The sequence below is a fragment of the Phoxinus phoxinus genome (assembly GCF_949152265.1).
Source record: "Phoxinus phoxinus genome assembly, chromosome: 17".
NCBI classification, from domain to species: Eukaryota; Metazoa; Chordata; class Actinopteri; order Cypriniformes; family Leuciscidae; genus Phoxinus; species Phoxinus phoxinus.
The window spans coordinates 20,253,558-20,277,657 of record NC_136892.1 but is presented as its reverse complement, the minus strand read 5'-3'; the positions used below and the strand labels follow the sequence as shown (position 1 = coordinate 20,277,657).

At 40.7% G+C, this 24,100-nt stretch overlaps 3 protein-coding genes across 3 annotated transcripts; all 3 read right to left on the bottom strand.

Annotated features, from left to right (window-relative positions):
* Positions 1-2,637: 2,637 nt before the first annotated feature.
* On the bottom strand, positions 2,638-4,085 carry LOC306984839 (odorant receptor 131-2-like). The gene has a single exon (XM_079586544.1). It carries the CDS (start codon positions 3,661-3,663, stop codon positions 2,707-2,709), a length of 957 nt encoding a protein of 318 aa, XP_079442670.1. The 5' UTR covers positions 3,664-4,085; the 3' UTR covers positions 2,638-2,706.
* Positions 4,086-12,097: 8,012 nt separating this feature from the next.
* Positions 12,098-15,554, bottom strand: LOC306985136 (odorant receptor 131-2-like). Its single transcript, XM_079587064.1, has 2 exons — positions 15,434-15,554; positions 12,098-13,805 (listed from the first exon to the last, which is right to left on the bottom strand). Exons 1-2 carry the CDS (start codon positions 15,437-15,439, stop codon positions 12,873-12,875), a joined length of 939 nt encoding a protein of 312 aa, XP_079443190.1. The 5' UTR covers positions 15,440-15,554; the 3' UTR covers positions 12,098-12,872.
* A 2,492-nt stretch (positions 15,555-18,046) lies between these two features.
* On the bottom strand, positions 18,047-19,159 carry LOC306985217 (odorant receptor 131-2-like; the record flags this gene model as incomplete). Its single annotated transcript, XM_079587206.1, has 1 exon — positions 18,047-19,159. The coding sequence occupies one exon, from the start codon at positions 19,157-19,159 to the stop codon at positions 18,200-18,202; it is 960 nt and encodes a 319-aa protein (XP_079443332.1). The 3' UTR covers positions 18,047-18,199.
* Positions 19,160-24,100: the final 4,941 nt, after the last annotated feature.

Sequence of the window (24,100 nt, the reverse complement as noted above, 5' to 3'; positions counted from 1 at the left end):
AACATTGACATGACAATATGTTGTTTCTCTTTTTTTCTATTTTATCCTTAAAAAAGTTTCTACATATAGTTTTATGACTTAGGCTTCAGATAATATATATTTTTTAAAACTGATGAAATAAAACACCAAAAGGAGAAAGTGTCATTTTAAGTGATGTATTTTTTAAGTTTTACTTAATGATAATAACCTTGAAGGGAGACTGATGTTTTTAGTCATCCCCCACCCCCTCCCCTCCCCTCTGATGAATCTGTTGAAAACTCACAGGGCCATATTTCTAATGATTAAGTGCTGAATAAGACTCGAGTCGTGTAAGACTAACCTCTCATTAAGAAAATTGTTTGTGTTTGGGATGGATTGAGGCCCTGAAGACTATTAGTGAATCTCTGATGAAATTTAGTTGTCTCTGTTATTCTTTATGGAAATACCTATTCCCAAACAATCGTATGAAGAAAAACATGTTTGTCAGTCTGAAAAGTCGATGTAAATAATTAATGCGATCACTAACTTTAAAGTGCAGGGGAGTTCCAGTGGGGGTGTTTTGCTGTGATACTCGAGAGCTTTCAAGTCACGAAAGACGCACTTCCTTTTCTAAAAACTCACAGAAGGGAAATAATGATGTTGTTTGAATATGGTGCAATGACATCCCTTAAATGTCATCATGATCTTACCTAAACTTTCTGGCAATGTTTTTCACATAAAAAAAGGGAAATTAAAAAGTCTGTTCAAAACTTTTACAATGCTTAAGTGCTAATTATGTTATACTCCAATGCTCTGCATTGTTTATTTTATTTTATTTATTTAATCCTTCCCTCAGGCCATTTTTACCCGGAAATCTTTATTTTATTTTATTTTTTGAGTGTTCATTAAAGGGGTCCAAGACCCCAGGACTTTTGTAGCACTTGAAACACGAATACACACACACGATTTAATGGATTCGAGTTTTATGGCTGAACTTTACAAAAGTAAATCGCATCAAGACGTTGGGTCTGGGAACACACCATTGGCAGGGCTCAATCCGAGGGGCGGTATAAACGGTTGTCTTTCAAATTCAAATTGCAAGCAATAGGATAGCACTACAACCAACCAGAGCAACGAAGAAGGTGACGTAGTCCGAACACATCTTCCTTTTTTAAGAATGACTTCAGTGTCGTTCTTTGTTCCTTTCTCAAAGAGAAGCTTAACACCAAGTCTTCCATAGTCGCGGCCAAAGCCGATTCGAAAGACCGCTGTTCGCCAGCAGCAGCAGCCATCTTCTTTTTTTTCAAGGAGCAGGGAATTCACGCAGAACCGTCGCAACTCTGCCGTCATTATGTTAAGCCCGCCCACCGACTCTATACACGGTGTGATTGGCCTGACTAGAGTTTGGTTTTTCCAGCTCGCAAGCCAACGGACGGTAGGCAAGTTTCGGTCCTAGAGAGCCGCTGTCCTGCAGAGTTTGGCTCCAACACTGAAAAAAAACTCACCAGGCTATAGCCTTAGTTATCCTGAAGACATTGATTAGCTTGTTCAGGTGATTAGGGTTGGAACTAAATTCTGCAGGACAGCGGCTCTCTAGGACCGAACTTGTCTACCCCTGTACAATCCTGGCTGCAAATTACATTTGCTGCCGCTAGGGTGGGTCTACATTTCTGTTATGATTTCTTGTTATCAAAATAAAAGAAAATAAGGTTTCTGGACCCAAAAAAATTAAGTAATTTTAGGGCTTCGGGTCATTTTGACCCGCGAGAGAAGGATTTGTTACAAAACGAGAGGGAAGGATGAGGGTTAAAAAATTATATTCTAATGAATGTCCATGTACTGTTACGGCTTCACGGCTCACGGCTCAGGGGAAAGATGGGCGCATTTTTAGGACGTATTTGAAAAAGGGACAGTCTTCGTTGCACCGCGATGACACCTGGCCTTTGAATGCATGTGAAGGATGAGACCTCTGAATTAGGATGCTGCTATAGGTAATGTTTTACCTATAATGCATACATGCAAAATACATCGCTTTAATGCAATACAATGTAGGCTCAGTTATTAATTTGAACATGGTTGGACACTACTGAGTCAGTCTAAATCCTTTGGTTTCCCTTTATTAGTCACATTAAAAATTCATACCTTGGCTTGTATTGTTAATTATGATGTTTGACAAACAGGGTTTCTCAAGGTTCATGTTAGGGCTGCTATAACATGTTGAATATTTTAGTCATCGGTGTCAAACATTGAAGAATATCTCCTGCAAAACAATCTGTCAGTGATTTAGAATGGCAAATAACAAAAAGACAGAAAGAGAATAATTTAATTTCACATAAACACTTAAATTTTGTTCCTCGCATGTTTTTTCCCCCTCACTTTAGTAGTGAATCAGTGAATGAACAGGCCATTACTCACAGTTCATTTAGATGTTAATATTATCCAAACCGTATTAAAATTAAACGTAATCAAAATGACAACTGTAATAACCAGTCCTTTACAAAAAAATTGGAATTGCAAAACATTTTTTGCCATATCCTTACATTGTGCTTACAAACATTGTCAAAAAGGTTTAACATGTCTAAATGCTTGCATATTTCATCTGATTTTAGTGTGATACAACGTTAAAACTAATTACACAACATTTTATCTCAGATTATTATTTCAATGTCCAGGAACATATCAAATATATTTAAATATGGTAAATTAGGTGCTTTAAAAAACAACCCGCAAAAAACAACAACATTGCTACTAAATGTTTTGCTCTATTATAACTGGTTTGGCTTTACCTTTACCGAATGTAAAGTAGTATTTAAATAAAGATTTAAAGGCCTGGTCTCTCATGCCATATATAAGAGGACTTAGACATTTAGGGAAAATTATAAACATTAAAAAGCAAAAATACATTACATGTAATGCAATCGCAGGGTCAGTATTAACATAAATAGCTTCTTGGATAACTCCAACTAAAATGGATGATGCCCCAAGACCCAGCTGTATTAGATGCAGCAGAACAGTCTTGTTGGCTTTTTTGGCTGACATTTTATCACAGGAGGCTGTTTTAGCCACAGCAGCTATAGAGACATAAGTAAAGATAATAACACAAGTCACTAAAACAAAAAATATACATGTGCAAGCTATATCAAGTTTCTTATATATCTGCAGTCTGAAGAGAGTAGTTCTTGAGCAGAACAAATTCATTGCTGTGTTTGTGGAATCAATGGAATAGAAAATAATCAACTCAGACAGGGACTGAATCAAACCCATCATCCAAACAACACCAAAAGCTATGTGAGTTCTTTCTAAATTTGTGATTTCTACATGTCTGAGAGGGATGCAGATGGCCACATATCTCTCCAGTGACATCAAAGCCAGATTTAAGGTAGAAACCTGAAAGAAAGCTGTTGCAGCCATGAGAAGAACAAGACAGACATTTTTCGTAATTAAAATCCTACTGACAGCACATATATACAACACTACACTCATCGAGAGATTCAGTGTATCGACCCAAAGCATGTGACCAAAGAGAATATAGCGGCATGTCTCCTGAAAAACAGTCTTTTTCCTCAAAGTGAAGATCATGACTCCATTGACATAGAGGAAAATGACACATGGGGTCACAAACAAAAACGCCTTCATTTGTGCATCTCGATCCAACACCAACAGAGTCTGAGTGAGGTTAGATTTAGATTCATTAAAATTAGACATTTTCAAAAGTGTATAACCACAGATTCTGTTATAGAAAACTGAGTCAATACTACAAAATCCTTGTTAATCTACAGTACACGCTTCCCCAACATGTGTTGTTAAAGGCACAGATGTCAGAGCATCAGATTTTAAATACCATCAAACGAAATCCCAGTGGCTGGTTTGGGTGTGTGCGTCACAAGCATGTCACAATAGCAAACAATAATATTGAAGATTGTGCATTTTATAATAACTGCCGAACTATAAATAACACAGCACAAACAGTTGCCTTGTAATGGAGAAAAGGGCTGTGCATTTTTACTCATTTAAAAAATACATAAACATTTAAATTGTGGCTGTAATAAAAACATGCCAGATCTTTTCAAACATACATTAAAATATTGAAGTAGCCTACAGGTTCATATTTCACAGTAAAATACATTATTACCACTTCATCGGCTTTAACTGTGATATTTCACAATATAATATCGTATTTAGACTTTTACTGTGAAAATAATGCAGGCGGGGCTATTACAAGAAACTACTGTGAATTCCGTCTTTTTCGTGTTGCAACTGCATCATCTGAGCTCTCTCATCTCCTCCGTGGTCTCATTCGATGACAGTATTACAGTAATACGATAGACACTAACTGTAATTTCACAGTTAAATACAGTAATTCTACAGCAGCTTACTGCTAAATCAATCAATCAGTAATATGATGGCATAATTACTGTGAAGTCACAGTATACAGCTGTCATTTCACAATTATTTACTGTAATTGTCATGCAACTGGTAGCCTGAAATTTACTGTAAATTTACTGGCAGTGTGAATGAACCAAAATCAAACAATCCCGGGACAGATCCCGGGTCACATTATCCATGTATTTTATGGAATCACTGTGTGAAAGGGGCTTTGAAGGATTCACCTGTATCATGACTTTTCTCACAGTGGCCAGGGTTACCCAACCGCTGTTCACTTGTGACCATATTGCACAAATTATCGTACGTCTGGCAACACTGGTGATCATAGGTAACTAAACCTATGCGCGTGAACTCGACAATCGACTACTTTGGACTTCGACCGAAAACAGGATGTAAATACAGGTATTTGCGCTGGTTGAAATAACATAATTTTTATTCATATCTTTCACATCCACTGCAGTCAGATTCACCCGTGTTAACTCTAAAATAATCACCCACCCACACTTTTAATCACTCTAGATCTGATCAATGGTATTCACCAGATGTCGTGTCATACATACAGTACAAGTTATACTTTTTTTGCTTAAAGGTGAAGACCCAACTTTATGCATATTTTTCCCCTTTCTATTAAACTTATTTTATTTGGACTGTCATTTTATTGGAAGTTATTTCACCTAACAAGGTTTTGGATTTTTTATCATTATGTTAATTTAAAAAAACTTTGTATAGGATAATATGACTTCTTGTGTTTGTTTGCTTGCTTGGTTTTATGGTATGTATATGATTTGTATTTGTATTTGAGCAATGGAATTTTTGCCAATTGAAATGTAAAAATAGCCTTAGATGCTGGTATAGCATTAAATAAAACATTCTATCTATCTATCTATCTATCTATCTATCTATCTATCTATCTATCTATCTATCTATCTATCTATCTATCTATCTATCTATCTATCTATCTATCTATCTATCTATCTATCTATCTATCTATCTATCTATCTATCTATCTATCTTATTTAGATATTTAGAAAGGCAACCTGATAGAGAGAGCATTTTTCATATTAATCCTATACAAACAGTAGATAAACAACATTGAACTCATAAAGAGATCAAGCCAAAGCAGTATTGTGAGATAAAAAGTCACAATTACTTTTCATATTTTAATTCCGTGGCAGAAACATGATGTATGTGAGTATTAACGAAAACGTACTCGGTTACTAACGTAACCTCGGTTCTCTCTAGAGAGAGGAACGAGTACTGCGTTGTCGTAGCAACGCATTGGGGAAAATCCTTTTCCACGAGAATACTGAAGCAAAAATTATCCTTAATTTTGTATCTATGTAAAACGCATTGCCACAGCATACAGACCTAGGCGAGACAGCTCGCGCGCCTATTGGCTGCTGTGCGGCAAATGCTTAAGCCAATCGAGCGAGCCCTAGAGTGACGTCACACCCAATGAGGGCACTTCGTGCCCTCCTGCGTCACGTCCCGCCGAAACGGGCGTGGCTTAGGGCTATATATTTCGCTCACAGGCTTATGAACTCTGATTTTTAAAGCGAAACAACCAGAGCGCATACACGGCAGGAAACGCAGTACTCGTTCCTCTCTCTAGAGAGAACCGAGGTTACGTTAGTAACAGAGTACGTTCTCTTACGAGAGATACTCTCGTACTGCGTTGTCGTAGCAACGCATTGGGGAACACCCTGTAAGACGCCGTGTGTGCAGTGATCCGACACCATAGACCCAGAGCACTGAGCTGGGGTTCATATAGTACATAATCACCTGTAGGACTCACAGAGAATCCTGAAAGAGGTGGGCTCTAACCACCATCTCTCGCAAAATGACTGCCTTAGCAGATCAGTATAGAATTGACTGCGCTTAGCAGATCAGTACAGAATAGACTGCGCTTAGCAGATCAGTACAGAATAGACTGCGCTTAGCAGATCAGTACAGAATTAACTGTTAGCAGTTCAGCATAATAATGCCATAACTGACGACTGAAATGTCAGTCTAAAAAATACGGTTATTTAAACCGATAATATCTTGGCCTGTAAGGCGGGTACCTCGAGGTTATAAAACCTGATAAATGTAGACGGTGAGGCCCAGCCTGCCGCCATACAAATATCCTGTAAGGCAATCCCACTCGACCAAGCCCACGAAGAAGCCATACTTCTCGTGGAGTGCGCCCTAACACCAAAAGGGCACTGAATGCCCTTGGATGCGTACGCTAGAGCTATAGCGTCCACTATCCATCTGGATAGGCTCTGTTTCGAAGTGGCCAGTCCCTTGAGACGCCCACTGAACGAAACGAAAAGCTGCTCTGTCTGTCTGAAAGCAGACGAGCGCGACACGTAAGCTCTCAATGCCCTCACTGGGCAGATGAAATTTTTGTCCATATTATCCCCGATGACCGGAAGGGCAGACAGGGAAATAACCTGCGCCCTAAACGGTGTGTTTAGGGATTTTGGAACGTAACCATGCTTAGGTTTGAGCATGACTCTGGAGTCATTAAGCCCAAATTCCATGCACGACGCGCTCACTGAGAGCGCGTGCAAGTCCCCAACGCGCTTCACTGAAGCGAGAGCCAGGAGAAACACCGTCTTGAGCGACAAGTGTTTCATATCAATCTCCTGAAGAGGCTCGAAAGGAGGACCCTTCATGGCGTCCAGCACCGTGGAAAGGTCCCAAATGGGAACTGTGGGAGGTCTGGGTGGATTAAGTCTCCTAGCTCCTTTAAGGAACCAAATGACTAAATCGTTCCTTCCTATGGACTGGCCGTGTGCGGTTTCAGAAAAAGCCGCTATAGCCGCCACATATACCTTGAGTGTGGAAGGGGATCTCCCGCTATCCTACATCTCTTGTAAGAAGGACAAAACCTCTGTCACTCCGCAGTCTGGGGGTGACACGCCGCGAGACGTGCACCAGCCAGAAAAAACAGACCATTTAGACGCATAGAGCCGTCGCCGACGGAGCTCTAGCTTGTGTGATCGTGTTTAACACTCCCTGAGGGAGGTCAGCGGATACCCGTTGATGGCCCACACATGAAGGGACCATAGCTCTGGGTGAGGATGCCAAATCGAACCATTTGCTTGAGAGAGGAGATCCCTCCTCAGAGGCACTGGCCACGGGACGGTGCTGGCTAACTGCATCACAGCTGGGAACCAGGGTTGATTCGACCAGAGCGGCGCTACTAGCAGCACTGAGCATCCTTCCTCCCTGATCCTCTCCACCACCTGGGTCAGGAGGGAGACAGGGGGAAAAGCATACAGCAGGCGGCGCGGCCACTGATGAGCCAGCGCGTCCTTGCTTTTTGAGAAAAATTCTAGACAGTGAGCGTTCTCTGGAGACGCGAAGAGGTCCACTTCCGCTCTGCCGAATTTCTTCCACAACAGTTGTACTGTGTGTGGGTGTAACGACCATTCTCCTGCAGGAACGCGGTTCCTGGACAGTACGTCTGGTCCAATATTCAGGTGCCCCGGCACGTGCGCCGCCCTTAGTGAAAGGAGATTGCAGCGCGCCCATATCAGAAGGCGTTTGGTCAGCCTGTATAACGACAGGGACCTGAGGCCGCCCTGGCGATTTAGTATGACACCACTGACATGCTGTCTGAACGTATCAGTACATGGCAGCCCATAATCAGGGGACGAAAGCGAGTGAGTGCTTGCACACTGCTAACATCTCGAGGCAGTTTATGTGGAAGAGCTTTTCTCGCTCTGACCAAAGGCCAAACAGCGGTCTGCCCTCGAGCAGCGCTCCCCATCCTGCGTTGGATGCGTCCGTAGACACCACCCTCAGACTCGAGGAAGTCCCTAGGCTTACACCTGACAGGTACCAGTCTTTTGACCTCCATGGTTTCAAAGCTGCAACGCAAGCTTGATTGACCTTGAGGCGAAGCCGACCGGTGGCCCATGCTTTGCATGGCACCCTCCCTTTGAGCCATATCTGCAGCGGGCGCATGCGCAGCAGACCCAGCTGCAGTACTGCAGATGCTGAGGCCATCAGACCTAGCATTTTCTGAAAGCTCTTTAGAGGGAGAACAGCGCCGCAGCGAAATGAGCTGACTGTGCGTTGGATGCGCAGCGCGCGCTGTTGTGACAGCTGCGCTGTCATTGACAGTGAGTTCAGTTCCAGTCCCAGAAAAGAAATATTCTGACTGGGGGATAGCGAACTCTTTTCCCAGTTTACTGTGAGACCGAGATTCTCGAGGTGACTCAGCAGCAGGGCTCTGTGCGCCACTATCTCTGAATGAGATTGGGCTAGAATGAGCCAATCGTCCAAATAGTTCAGCACTCGAACACCCTGCAGTTTGAGGGGAGCGAGTGCTGCGTCCATGCACTTCGTAAATGTACGGGGTGCTAGAGACAAGCCGAGCGGCAGGACTTTGTACTGGTATGCCTGGCCCTCGAAGGCGAATCTCAAAAATCGCCTGTGACGTGACGCAATCTGTATTTGAAAATACGCGTCCTTTAGATCTACTGACACGAACCAGTCTCTTTGGCGAACGTGCGCGAGGATTTTTCTGGTCGTTAGCATTCTGAACTGGCGTTTCACAAGCGCTCTGTTCAGTTGCCTCAGATCTAGTATGGGTCTGAGACCCCCGTCTTTCTTGGGTACCAGGAAGTATCTGCTGTAAAGCCCCCCTTCGCTCTGAGCCTGAGATAAAGGTTCGATAACCCCTTTTCTCAGAAGTTTCTGAATTTCGGCTCGAAGTAGATGTGCTACATTCGAATCTACCGAAGTCTCAACGCGCGCCGTGTGGCGGCGAGGGCGTCTGCGAAAGTGTAGCGAATAGCCTTCTTTTATGATGTTTATCACCCATTTTGAAACCCCGGGAAGCTTTTCCCATGCATCTGCACGTGTAGCTAGGGGCTGAGTGAAAAGCGCGCTCTGACCGACTCGCGATACAGCGGCTTTCATGAGCTGCGACAGAAATGTCTTGCTCGCAACATCTGAGGCCGGGGCCACGCTTATGAAAGCGGGCAGAATGTCCGCGCTCGACCCCTCGACAGCCTTCAGGCGGGAGAGGGAGGGCTGGACGGGCTCCGTAGGAACCGTGATGCTTGTGTGGGAACGCGGGCACTGGGGACCGGGCACGTTGACCACCTTTATTGCATCGCTCGCCGGAGCGGAGCGCCTGCACGCAGGTTTCGTTCAAGCGCCATGCTCGTAACATCTGAGGCGGGGACCGCGCCGATGACAGCAGGCAGAATGTCCGCGCTCGACCCCTCTACGGTGGTTATCCGGGAGGGGGAGGGCTGGAGGAGTTCCACTGGAACTGTAATGCTGAGGGCAGCCCGCGCGCCCTCAGCTCTCAGCTGAGAGGGAGCACGCGGGGCGAGTCCCGTAGGGCTCGGCATGTCAGTGAATAAATGTAGGTGCGTGAACGCGGGTACATTTATAGCACTGGTAGTACTGTCTATTAGAACTGACTGACCGTGCATCGGTTTTGTTTTACAGAAACCGTGTGACATGTAGCCTTTAGTGATTGTGGGCACTGAAAGCGGGCACGCTCACTACATATGATGCACAATCGAGTCGAATCGAGTCGATATTAAGTGCGCAAGCCCTGTATTGTGTAGGGCTGTGCTTGTGTGTACGAATGGGCACTGAGTAGTGGGCATTACAGTCACACACGTTACACCATCGGCCGTGGCCGGGACACCACGTAGCACAGAGAGTACTGTCTATCAGAACTGACTGACCGTGCATTTGTTTCGTTTTTACAGAAACCGTGGGACATGCAGTGTGTAGTGATTGTGGGCACTGAAAAGCGGGCACGTTCACTAACTTACATGTGATGCACAATCGACATGAGTCGATTTATGTGTGCAAGCCCTGTATTGTGTAGGGCTGTGCTTGTGTGTACGAATGGGCACTGAGTAGTGGGCATTACAGTCACACACGTTACACCATCGGCCGTGGCCGGGACACCACGTAGCACAGAGAGTACTGTCTATCAGAACTGACTGACCGTGCATTTGTTTCGTTTTTACAGAAACCGTGGGACATGCAGTGTGTAGTGATTGTGGGCACTGAAAAGCGGGCACGTTCACTAACTTACATGTGATGCACAATCGACATGAGTCGATTTATGTGTGCAAGCCCTGTACTGTGTAGGGCTGTGCTTGTGTGTACGAATGAGCACTGAGTCGTGGGCATTACAGTTACACACAAAACACCATCGGCCGTGGCCGGGACACCAGAAAATACATTTTTAGATTTACCTGGGACGTCGTGAAAACGGCGTTTATGTGCAGGCAAACGGGCCTTGATGCCGGTTTGCTGACTGCAGAATACACTGGCACGGTCACGTGTGTTGGGACCGTGCGAGCGAAAAGTTTTGGTGAAAATCCGGCCGCAGCGGGATTTGAACACCGTCGCTTTCCTAGGCTGGCTAGGGAACCTGGTCGAAATGGGGCTTTCCCGGACTCTGCAACCTCTTCGTGAAACTCAGGAAGAGAAGCGCGAGTCGTGAGGACGGTAACGTACATCCTCCTGCAGAAAGCAGCCATCCAGCCAGTAAGCGCAGGCTCCACGGGCGCCGATCACTCGAGGCCTGCGTGAGCGATGCCGTCCTTTCTTCTTCGACGCTCGCGAGCGGCGGGGGTGGGGAGATCCTCGGAGCTCGCCCATCCCTCGCTACCCGAAGCGAGGAGAGAACAGCAGTCGTCCTCCACAGACGCGGCTTCAGCTTCCTCGTCCATGACTGACGCGGCGGCATACAGCGGCCTTTGTCCGTCAGTCAGAGAGTCCAGCGAAGCGGGCGGAGAAGCTGGCGGCAGCAGCGGCGAGCTCCTCGTGGTGGAGGGAGTTTCCGGGATCCGCTGAGCACGGCGCTTTTACGGCGCGGCACTGCAGCGGGCGGTATGGAGGCAGGCATCTTGAAAAAGACGCTGCTCTTTTAGATACAAAGTGTGAGTCGCGCCGGCGAACTCACACACACACAAATACAGTTTAGTTTGCAAGTGAAAGGATATAAGCGCCGGAACGCGCAGCTGGAAGGCGAAGAAGGCGGCGGTGCCAGCAGCTTCACGTCTCTCCCGCTGATGTGCTCTCTCGACGGCGCAGCTTCCAACTCGGATCAGCGATGAGGTGTCTTCGCTGAAGGATTAAAAATCAGAGTTCATAAGCCTGTGAGCGAAATATATAGCCCTAAGCCACGCCCGTTTCGGCGGGACGTGACGCAGAAGGGCGCGAAGTGCCCTCATTGGGTGTGACGTCACTCTAGGGCTCGCTCGATTGGCTTAAGCATTTGCCGCACAGCAGCCAATAGGCGCGCGAGCTGTCTCGCCTAGGTCTGTATGCTGTGGCAATGCGTTTTACATAGATACAAAATTAAGGATAATTTTTGCTTCAGTATTCTCCTGGAAAAGGATTTTCCCCAATGCGTTGCTACGACAACGCAGTACGAGAGTATCTCTCGTAAGAGAACTGTCTATAGGCCTATACCCTTCAGGGCTAGACATTATTTGTAGTCAAGGAACAATATAAAATAGAAATTCAGAAGATGTATTCTGTAATGTCCGCTATGTGATGCATTATAGAAACACAAGATGAAACGAGATGAATATACAAACTCACTTCAGACTTTATTCAACAGAAGCTTCTGAGCAAAACAGACATAGCAAAACAAACCCAGAGCATGGATTCGAAAACAGACCTCAATAATAGAACAAAGAATGTCTGCTATGCTGATGTACAAGTTCCTGTACATTGGTAAACAACCTCAACAAATTACATCTCAGCTGTGCATTATAAGAGAATATCATCAATTCTTACATTCAGCGAGGTTAAATATATATGATTTTAATACATTTATCATATGCATGTGTCGATGTGTGCATGCAGGGTCTTGATGAAATCACAATACAGTATGTCCACCTCTTAAACCACTACAAATAATTTTAATTAAAACAAATCATAAGGCCATTTAAAAAGACGAATTGATCAATTTAACTGATAGACAAATCAATTGCACAGATGCATTGGAAAGGACAGAGCAGTCAAACAGTAGGCCTATGGATAAACTCTATAAGACGCTTGGACAAGAGAAAATATGAATTCAAAAACTGTACATGTACAGTTACAGACCACTGAGCAATAATCAACTCTAGAATTTAAGACAATAAAATTAAAAGCTGTCAAAGATTGCCCATACACATCATATGAGTTTTTTGTTCATGAACAAATTATCTGACATAATGCTACATAAAATGCTTTAGCTGTTGCACATATTAATCTGTTTTTATAGATTTCCAGAAGGATTAGAGGCTTAAAGTCTCATATTTTAACTATTGTACATTATTGACAGTGTGATAAAAGCAGTAGTCATAAGATTAAATGGACAAAAAACATTTTACATCCCATAGGCCTATAGGTATGTGTGGTTACTGCACTGTGTGTGGTTGATCTCATCTCATCATCGAACACAAACTCATATTTTATAAACTATATATTTTTGTATCCTAATAATGAAATAATATGATCAACTAAAGCCTTTTAGATAACATTTACATAGTTTTTTTCCATCAGTTAGTATCTATTTTTCCTCCTCTCGCTGTATTACATCTATTTTGCATTTTGAGACCAAATGTAAAGTAGTATTTAAACAAAGAGCTAAAGGCCTGGTCTCTCATGCCATAAATAAGAGAACTTAGGCATTTGGGGAAAATCATAAACACTACAAAGCAAAAATACATTACATGTAATGATGTCATATAGTTAGTATAAACATAAATGACTTCTTGGATAACTCCAACTAAAATGGATGCAGCACAGAGACCCAGCTGTATTAGATGCAACAGAACAGTCTTGTTAGCTTTTTTGGCTGATATTTTATCACAAGAGGCTGTTTTAGCCACAGCAGCTATTGAGACATAAGTAAAGATAATAACAAAAGTCACTAAGACAAAAAATACACATGTAAAAGCTATTTCAAGTTTCTTATATATCTGCAGTCTGAAGAGAGTAGTTCTTGAGCAGAACAAATTCATTACTGTGTTTGTTGTATCAATGGAATAGAAGATAATAATCTCAGACAAGCACTGAATCAAACCCATCATCCAAATAACACCAATGGCCATGTTAGTTCTTCTGTAACTGGTAATTTCTGCATGTCTGAGAGGGATGCAGATGGCCACATATCTCTCCAGTGACATCAACGCCAGATTTAGTACGGCAACCTGATAGAGGGATTGTGCAGCCGCAAGAAGAATGATACAGACATTTTTCAAAATAAAAATCCTGCTTACAGCACACACAAACAACACTACACTCATAAAGAGATTGAGCGTATCGACCCACAGCATGTGACCAAACAAAATGTAGCGAGATGTCTCCTGAAAAACAGTCTTTTTCCTCAAAGTGAAGATCATGACTCCATTGACATACAGGAAAATAACACATGTGGTCACACACAAGAATGTTTTCACCGGTGCATCTTGATCTACCAGGAATGGACTCTGAGTGAGGTTAGATGTAGAACCATTAAAAGCAGACATATTCAGAAAAAATAAAACATGAAGATGTTAACCTCAGATGCTGGTATAGCACACTGACTAATAATGCAATCTACAATGTCCTTGGATTGCGTACAAATCTCCAGGCTTGTGTGCTGTTGATGGCACAGAGTGAGAAAGATCAGAGCGGCGCACTTTAAATATTGTTAAATTCATGATTATGTTACGTACGTGTTGAATCCCAGTGGTTGTTTCGTGTATGTGGGGGAGGTCTGTGTGTGTTTACTTTGTTTACCTTGTAATCTGGCAAAACCTCCCTAGGAGGTTTGTTGGAAGCTAGTTATTATAGCTAATAAAGTTTTAAATATGGATATTTTTCTTACACAAATACATCACGTTGTTCAGAATGCATTTATTAAACCCCTGGAGACGTATGGATTACTTTTATGATGGATGGGTGCATTTTTTTGGGCTTCAAAATCTCGCCCCCCATTCACTCCCATTATAAAGCTTGGAAGAGCCAGGATCTTTTTTTTAAGGCTAAATATATCTCCGATTGTGTTCGTCTGAAAGAAGATAGTCATATACACCTAGGATGTCTTGAGGGTGAATAAATCATGGGGTAATTTTCATTTGTGGGTGAACTATCCCTTTAAGCTCTGTGAATTACTGCTATTTAAACTTTTAAAGTCAGCATGTAATCAAAGGTTAACCAGATTTCGCACATTAATAATCTTGTGGTGAACAATTAATTCCTGCAAATTAATCTAAACATTTTTTGTCTTCATAATTTTTTATCAAAATCTGAAATTTGGAATGGTGTTCCTTCTCTGATGATGTCAGTTTGACGGCTTAGGGCAAAACAACCTTAAAGTCACCATGAAATCAAAAAAGATATATCTAATTCTTGTTTTTTTTAATGTAATATTGCAGTATTATAAATTATTTTTCATTTACATTTTCGAAATAATTTCCCCTCCCTCTTGCAATGTATGTAGCCTAGTCTCTTCTCTGATGATGTGTTTTTGGCGTGAGGGTGGGACAACCTGTCACTCATATGAGATCACAGCAATAGCAAACCACAATGATATAACGATCCAATCAATTCCCAATGGACAAAATTAAGTCCCGCCCTACATTTTTTAGTTTGAGACGCCGCTTCACTCAGTCAGACACGGTGGGTCTGAAATCACATACTGTCTGAGTAGAATTTGAATTTACTTCACGACCGTTAAAAAAGTATGCTCTATATGATACTGCATGGGAGAACGGCGCGAGGCCGGTGGCGTGATTGATAATGAGCGACACCTGCCCGACGCACCGGTCTCGTATCTCTCACGGAGGAGCCGAAGAGGAGGAGCAACGACAGTGAAGATCGAGAGAGGAACAGGCCTGAACTTGTGTTTTGTGTGGCCTGCAGTCGTCCGCGAGGGGCTGCTGGCTTATACTTTCATTTTTGTATTTGTTTATTTATTTATTAAAATATTTGAATGTAAAAAAAAATTACAATTAAAGTACAAGCCAGTTACAACTGAGAAGGGTCTGGTGTCAACCAGGCTAATGATTATGGGTAGTATGAATTAAATTCGTACGTACTAAATCTTCCATGTTGTTACTGTCATGTGACCTACCAGCATCAGTTGCTTCCATTCACTGCCATTCACAAATCCTCTCCTGTGGCCTCATGGGATAGTAAAGTGTCCACCATTGAATTCGCACTTCAGAATCTCGGAGGAAGTAGTAGGTCTTTAACCTACTGTTTTTCGAATCCATAGTGAAGGAACCGTGACAGCTTTGAGAAACAAAGACAACACATAATAAAGATAGGATTAAACCGAGGCCTTGTCCACATGGAGACGCGTTTAGCTGTATACGTAATTTTTTTTATTATCCTATTGGCGTTTCGTCCAGAAGGATCCGGCGTTTTGGGAGCCTGAAACCAATTTTTTTTAAACCAGGTCCCAAAGTGGATAAATCTCAAAACAACACTCTTGCATTTTTGTGAGTCCAGCAAATCCATATATTTTGTGAAACGATGATGTCATCACCCCACGTCTCAACCCTAGTTAGACACTTTGCTTGTCTGTTGTCTGATTAAGACATTTCATATTTTGTACCAGGCCATTTATGGTTGTTCAATAAAGTTCTTGGTAAAAAAAAAGAAGAAGAAGAAGAAAAAGCTACTGAGCCCATTCTGTCCCAAATGGCGCACTTGATGTGGACTTTCGGTCTCGTGGACTTAAATTGCGCGTGCTCGCTGAGTCTACGAGTCCGTAGGCCGTCCCATTCATCATGTTAACGCTCTGAAGTGTGCTCAGCAGCGCCCCCTTTGTACCCTTGAAGCGGTCTTCCGCGAAGCCCGCATAGATGCAGGCTTCACGCACTTTAACTACCCAGGAATCCTTGCGAATTTGCGAAAGGCCAATCAGACAACGAATGGGAGGAGCTTTCGCTCACGTTAACATGGATGAGAAGAAAATATTTAAGTGTAAATATCATTATGGTTTTTATGACCTATGTGTACATTTTACCAGTTATTACCTACAGTTTATACAAACATTATGATCATCAACCAGTGGTTGATGTCTCAAACATAAATATAAATATATATTTATATTTTATAAACATAAATAGCTTGCTGAATAATAGGCTACGATCGCATTATGATTCATTAAATAAATAGAACCGAATGGCAGGGCTTTACTGAGTCATATATAAATGTAGAAATATAATATTTAAACAACAACCGGACCGTCTTCCTATTTCCGGCGTGACGATCGAGTCTGTCCCAAAAATACCTCTCAATGCGCCCTCGTGGACTCGCGCCAAGGGCCCTTTAGGTCTGCACTACATGACGTCAGCAAAGTGTGGACTCTGAGGAAGTCCACAAGTCCGGAGTGTGCCATTTGGGACAGGGCCTATACAGCGCACAAGGGCTCATGCTCCAAGTCTTCTTCTCTGTTTTTATTGTATCTCTGTGGCAGAATTACAGCGTCACATTCTGGTCTGGAATGTATACTACATCGTTTTGAGTCGGATTCAATGGTTTAGTGTGTGCACAGATATTTCTTGAGACGGCACCGTGTTAACATAAATTATTTAAGAACGAGGGGAAAAAAAGATTGGATAGGGAAAGCTCTGGCTTCATGTGGATGTGGCCTGAGGGTATGCCTATATAAATACACAAGATAAGGAGAACTAAACAAGAAACAGGTGGTGGACATAATCAGTAACCAAGGGAACAAATGAGAACATAATTAGAAACCATAACAACCAAGAAAACAGGAACTAAACAGGAAAAGGTAAACCTAGTCTCCAAATACAAAGAAACAAAACCGTGACACCATGTTAATTATTTTTAATGTTTAAGCAAAACTCACTCAAGTCGGCATGAAACCGAAGTTTTGATCGTCTTTTCTTTACTAGTAATGTAGAATGTGCCCGAAGCCGAATACTATGTTCTGAAATGAAATTAAGCATTTTACGGAGCCCATAAAGGGACATGGTGAAGAAATATGAGATGTGAATATGAGAAAAAAATATATTTGCTTTTGCGTTCTCTTGCTATTATAAAGTTGGGTAATTAAATTGTATGTAATTTGCAGGCATCAGGGAGTCGCTATCAATATGTGTATGCAGGGTATATTAATTCGCTTTTGATGCTCTCTTTTTACTTTCACTTTCCAATTCGCGATCACGCATACTGTGTAGCCGCAGTACTGACTCAAAAAATCAAGTAATTCACAAGCTGATGATGACCACTGAGTTTTGCGCAGAGAGCACTTTGACCTTTGAATGTATTTTTGAATGTAAACAAACAAACAAACACACTCAGTGTTGTCTGCTTTCCAGATTATGTGCATGCAACCGTTTATATTATTTTTGTATGATCAAATGAGAGAAATATGTTACATATAAATCTAATACATAATCTACATAATCATGTTAGCAACAAAGAAATGCCTGATAAGCAGTCAGTACTAATTTACACTGAATTTTATTTTTCTCATTGTTTCATATTCAAGTACATTTTGATGTCACACATGTTCCATAAAACAGTATATGACTAAAGAAAATGAACCTGTATAGTAACTGTAATTATGTTTATGTCATATGGCTGGAAAGAGTGCAAAACATGGACAAATAAAACAACCATTAGAAAACACCTTCTCATATATGTGGTTACTGCACTGCCAAAAATTGTTTGTTAAATACATGGTTGCATATTTTGCCAAAGGTCAGCTATTTTTGTGAGGATCATCTCCAAAATCTCATTGTATAAAGACACAATTTCATATGTTGCAATTTAAGAGAAATTTCTGTTTGTATCTTAATAATGAAATAACATTATCTAAGCCTTGTAGATAATATTTCAATAGGTTTTAAACCATGACTTCTCAGCCTCCTCCTGTTAAATGCATCTCTGTATTACAACTGTTTTTCCTTTTGAGACCAAATGTAAAGTAGTATTTAAATAAAGATCTAAAGGCCTGGTCTCTCATGCCATATATTAGAGGACTTAGACATCTTGGAAAAATCATAAACACTACAAAGCAAAAATACATCACATTCATTGAAGTCATATAGTCTGTATAAATATAAATGACTTCTTGGATAACTCCAACTAAAATGGATGCAGCACAGAGACCCAGCTGTATTAGATGCAACAGAACAGTCTTGTTAGCTTTTTTGGCTGATATTTTATCACAAGAGGCTGTTTTAGCCACAGCAGCTATAGAGACATAAGTAAAGATAATAACACAAGTCACTAAGACAAAAAATATACATGTGAAAGCTATATCAAGTTTCTTATATATCTGCAGTCTGAAGAGAGTAGTTCTTGAGCAGAACAAATTCATTGCTACATTTGTATCATTGGAATAAAAGATAATAATCTCAGACATGGATTGAATCCAGCTTAACATCCAAATAACACCAATGGCCATGTTAGTTCTTCCGTAGGTGGTGATTTCTGCATGTCTGAGAGGGATGCAGATGGCCACATACCTCTCCAGTGACATCAACGCCAGATTTAATGTAGAGACCTGATAGAGAGCTGTTGCAGCAACGAGAAGGATGAGGCAGGCAATTTTCATAACAAAAAGCCTACAAACAGCACACACAAACAACACTACACTCATTAGGAGATTGAGCGTATCCACCCAAAGCATGTGACCAAACAAAATGTAGCGAGATGTCTCCTGAAAAACAATCTTTTTCCTCAAAGTGAAGATCATGACTCCATTGACATACAGGAAAATAACACATGAGGACACAGACAAAAATGATTTCAAATCTCGATCCACCAGTGATATAGTCTGAGTGATGTTAGATTTAGACTCATTCAAATTAGACATATTCAGGACAGGAGCATAAAATATACCAAAAATGCTGTAATAAAACACTGAATAATACTGCAATCTATAAAGTCTTTGTAACTGCAAATCTCCAGGCTTGTGTCACCTTTGTTGTTGAAGGTACAGAGAATGATCAGAGAGCATCACACTTTAAATATCAATGTAAAGTATCTGTCATGAACTACGTATGGAATCCCAGTGGCTGGTTTGGGTGTCAAAATGACTGTGAAAAACAACAACAACAACAGTAACACGGTGTGTATTTCACCAATAAGTGAAGCTTATCCGGCATCAAGCTTATACAGCATCAAGTATAGTCTTTAGTTCTTGAAGCTATAAGACAGTCTGTAAATTTACCTCTCTGTACTAACTATTTTTAAAAACACAGTTAGGCAAAAGATTTATCTGATCTCACAGTTAAAAGCTGATTGTGTGGACAGATGGTCAGTTAATGAAATTAATATATTTAATATCTTTAACTCCTTCAATTTGTGTATTAATGGAGTTTAAAGAGTTTAATGGAGTGTTTAAATCATTCTTCGGTATTACACAGCTCTCTGGGATACTTGGTCAATCATGGGATTCAGCGATTAGATATTGTCCAAGCGAAGTCGTCTAAGTTTATAGTGGTGAATGACAGATCAGGGGTGTGTTTCCCAAAGCATTGTTAGCCAACTATGGTCGCAAGTTCCATTGTTATTATCAGCATAGTTCAACGAGTCGGTGTTTCTCGAAACCATATTTCCGATGAACATTTGCAAACAGCATCGCAAAGTTGTGTGGTTAACGACAGCTCTCGACCTGTGGTTGGCATTAGTTTCTTGTTTGTATTAGGCTAAATATGAATAAAGTTTTAATGTATTACATTTAATACTTATCATGAGCAAAATAAACAAGCTGATATTCAGTAAAATCTATCTCTTTCATTTCTAATATATACAAATTTCATTTACGTTTTTACTTAAAAGATACTTCTACTTTTTAAGTTCAGTAGATTAAAAGCACTGTTTTTCAAGAGTGTGCATGTGCGTATATACTCTAGTACGTAAGAATGAGTAATTGAATCTGGCGGAGTGTGTAAAAGTGCAAATACGCCTTTTTTGCAGAGGCTATTTACACTAACTCCGCCCACTGACGTCTGGCCAGACAAAATTACGGAAGATGATAAATTGTCCACAGTAGCGATAAAGTTGGTGTAATGCAAATCGACCTACTGTAAGTTCGAATCCTTCTTTTGCCGAACTTGCTCTACTCCCTTTCCCCATCACATATCAGATTGGAAAGGCATTTTGGGAAATAAAGTGACTAACGTGTGTTTAATAATAAAGTTTTTAGGGTTAGGTGTGGAGGGCTCTATTGTCCCAATAAGGTGGGGTCCAATTTGAATATAATCATTTACACTCTGTGTTATTATTGCGTACAGTTTAATGTACAACAACACTAAGTCGTAAATAACATCTGTCACTATTTATAAGTATAAATATCCTCCAATTTACACTTATAGCTAAGGAAATAGGCCTACTGCTTACATTGTGTATCGCTATTTTCACTTAGTTGTAAATACCTGTAGTAAGTAAGTAAGTAAGTAAACTTTATTTATATAGTACCCATCACAGAAAGAATCACAGAGTGCTTTACAAGTAGCAAGTATAGGCTACCATTTAAAAAACATCATACTAACATAAAAACATAAAACAAAAAGCACAATCAAATAAAAGCTTGTCTAAATAGTAGTGTCTTCAGCTGCTTTTAAAAAGAAACAATAGAATCGGCCACACGCAACGACAAGGGCAGGGCATTCCACAATTTTGGAGCAGTCGCCTGGAAGGAACGATCTTCCCTAGTTTTAAGGCGGGTTTTAGGTACCATCAGGAGATTCTGACCTGAGGAGCGAAGAATACGAGACGAAGAGTAAGGGGTCAACATGTCAGTGATGTATTGAGGCGTCTGTCCATGTAGTGCTTTAAAGTCAGTGGAGAGTAAATAAAATAGGAGTAATGTGTGCCCTTCTGTTTGTTCCTGTTAAAAGCCTGGCTGCAGCATTTTGAACCAGTTGAAGACGCCTCAGAGAACAATTGTTAAAACAAGTAAAAGAGAATTACAATAATCTAACCGTGAAGAAATAAAAGCATGAATGATCATCTCCATGTTAGTTTTGGGCAGTATTGTTCTTAATTTAGAGATATTTCTCAATTGATAAAAACAGTTTGTAGCATATCGCCAAGAAAATGCTGCTGTTTTCACATAGTGTAAAAAGAATCTATTGCTACTAAAACTTAGTGTAAATATAGCTCCAATCGCTATTTGTACTTAAAAAGCATCTATCTAAGAAAATATGCTTTTTTCACTTATAGTGCAAATAGCCGCTGTACGGTAATTTCAACATGGCATGAACGTACCTTCATTTACCATCTTGAAAATAACTTCAGAGGACTAAAGTACTGTATTAATAGTACGTCAAATTATAGCAGTGCTAGTTTTGTTGCTTGGCCGAATATTTTGTATATTTTTTTAGATTCACAGCGTATACAGTTAAAAGACAATATAGGTAAAATAATATAATTTTGTGCTACTTCTTTACTTTCATATAAAAAATTATCTATAATATCCTACTATTATAATTAGTATTAGTAGTAGAAGTAGAAGCAAAGTATGGATTCCCACCTGCTGTGTGAAAGAAAAAAAAGAATGTCTCTTATTTATTTATTTTATTATGTGCATTAAAATAGGATATGCACGTACTGTGTTTATCTGAACCCTCATAATCACATCATGTCAATCTTGAGGGTTACATCAGAATCTACTTGCACACAGTCCCTTGTGTTTCCATTATTAATCACATTAAATATTTAGTATTTGTCTGTGTGTTTGTACAAAGAGGCCTCTGGGGGTATAAAATGAGGTGTTGATGTCTACCTGAGGTGGTTACTTTGGGCCACAGGGAGAAGAAAACCTTATGTTTGGCACATGCTGTTCTCTAGATGTGTGCCCTTATTATCGAGTGTGCTATGTAAACATTTAAGTATAAAATAAACATAAAATCTTCAGGGGATATTCTAAGAAGTTGTCATGTAGTGACAGGCATGCTGATGAAACTTACTCTCCATTTGTCTAAGAATTAAAAATGTAAAGAGCTAATTAGAAAGTTTCCATAAATATGATCTATCATGGCTATAAGACTCAAATCATCCAGTCTTCTTCATGAAAAAAAAAATATTATACTAAAAATAAACAAAGAACATAGCATATATAGCTACTTGTATATAGAATGCATTACTTCTTAAAGGGGGGGGGGGGGGGGGGGTAAAATACTTAGTTTCAGTCAATCTCATGTTAATCTTGAGTACCTATAGAGTAATAGTGCGTCCTTCATATCTCCAAAAAGTCTTTAGTTTCATCATATTTATAAAATAAAAATACAGCTTTCCGATTCTGTTCCAGTAACACTGGGTTCATTGGGAAGCTGAACAAGGTAAACTTTCCCTCACATCCCAAAACACACTTTTTTTTGGAGACATTCTTGACATCAACCATTCCTATTTAGCGCTGCTGATGATGATGATTTCCGGTAGTAGCGCGTCGATGAGCGCGGTCTTTAGGCTTGTTTGAGATGAGCAAAATCTGCGCAGAACCGATCACCGGTGATCAGCGCGAGATGCATGCCGGTTAGAAATGTGTCCGACTGCGTTCCGCCTGGCTCTGATGTCATGCTGACGTATGTCAAAACACTATCGCGAGCGCAAGCCGCACGTGTCGGATTCTGCAGTTGCGCGCAGTTGCTCTCCACCGACTGCGCTGATCAAAAGCATGATGGGAAACGACTTGCTGATGACACAGCTTCATGCTCATTGGTTTAAATAACCATGATGTATTGTTCTCTTTTAAAATGTTTGATTTTAAAACTCTGATATCATGGTTTATGTGTATAAATTATGTGTGAATATTCCCAAACTCTCTGACAGTGCGACCTCTATATGGATTATGTGATTATGTATTTTTTTTTATAAAAACACATGTCTGTATTAAAGAACAAAATGATTATAAACACGTATTTGGAATGGGATTAAATAACAAGTGCTTTGGGTGTCTTGTTCATTATATTTATTTTATTATAAAAGCAACAGAACTTAAATTACATCCAGTTTATTAGCAACACTGTGCACGAGCGTGAATCCCGCGATATCCATCTTTGATCTCACAGGTGTCAGATCCACTACGAGAAGAGAGAACTGTCCGGCTTGCCTGCGCTTTTTTCACTCCTCCCATCACTGCAGCCGCCTACTCTCGCATACAATTCAGGCGAGGCAAGGCGCATCTCAAACAAGCCTATTCTCTCCTCTGGTCGACGTGTGCGTGAACGCGCTTTTCCGAGAGCAATGCTCATATAAGGAGTTCCACTCTGGTCTACATCATTAGATCTACGATAGAAAAAAAACAGCCGAAACGTGTTGCAATCCGGAAGTATGATTTTCAGCACAGAAATTCTCTGTTATTCGTTCAAAATAACTTTTCAAACTTTGGCCATTATTAGCATGAGAATCCATCTCTTTAACACTGTAAACAACTCTGAATACATGAAACACCATTGTACCCCCCCCCCCCCCCCCCCTTTAAGTATACAGAATACTTTTTCAATTCTATTTTAATTTAGACAAATACAGTTACGATGTAGCAAATCATGCAAAACAAGCATTGTTATTGAATATAACTTCAGTGGAGCTTTCATATAGATTTTATGGACTATTATACACCATTGAATAATATTTTTTGACACGTTTTTATATTAGTTGTGTAAAAATTGAAAGCCATTTTCAGACAATTAATAAAATGGTTTATGCTTTCAAAAACGTATGTATTATTTCACTATTTGTTTAGATTATCATAACAACACTCAAAAAGTAAAGGCAATTTGAGCAAAAATAACCGATGGAGGCATGATAA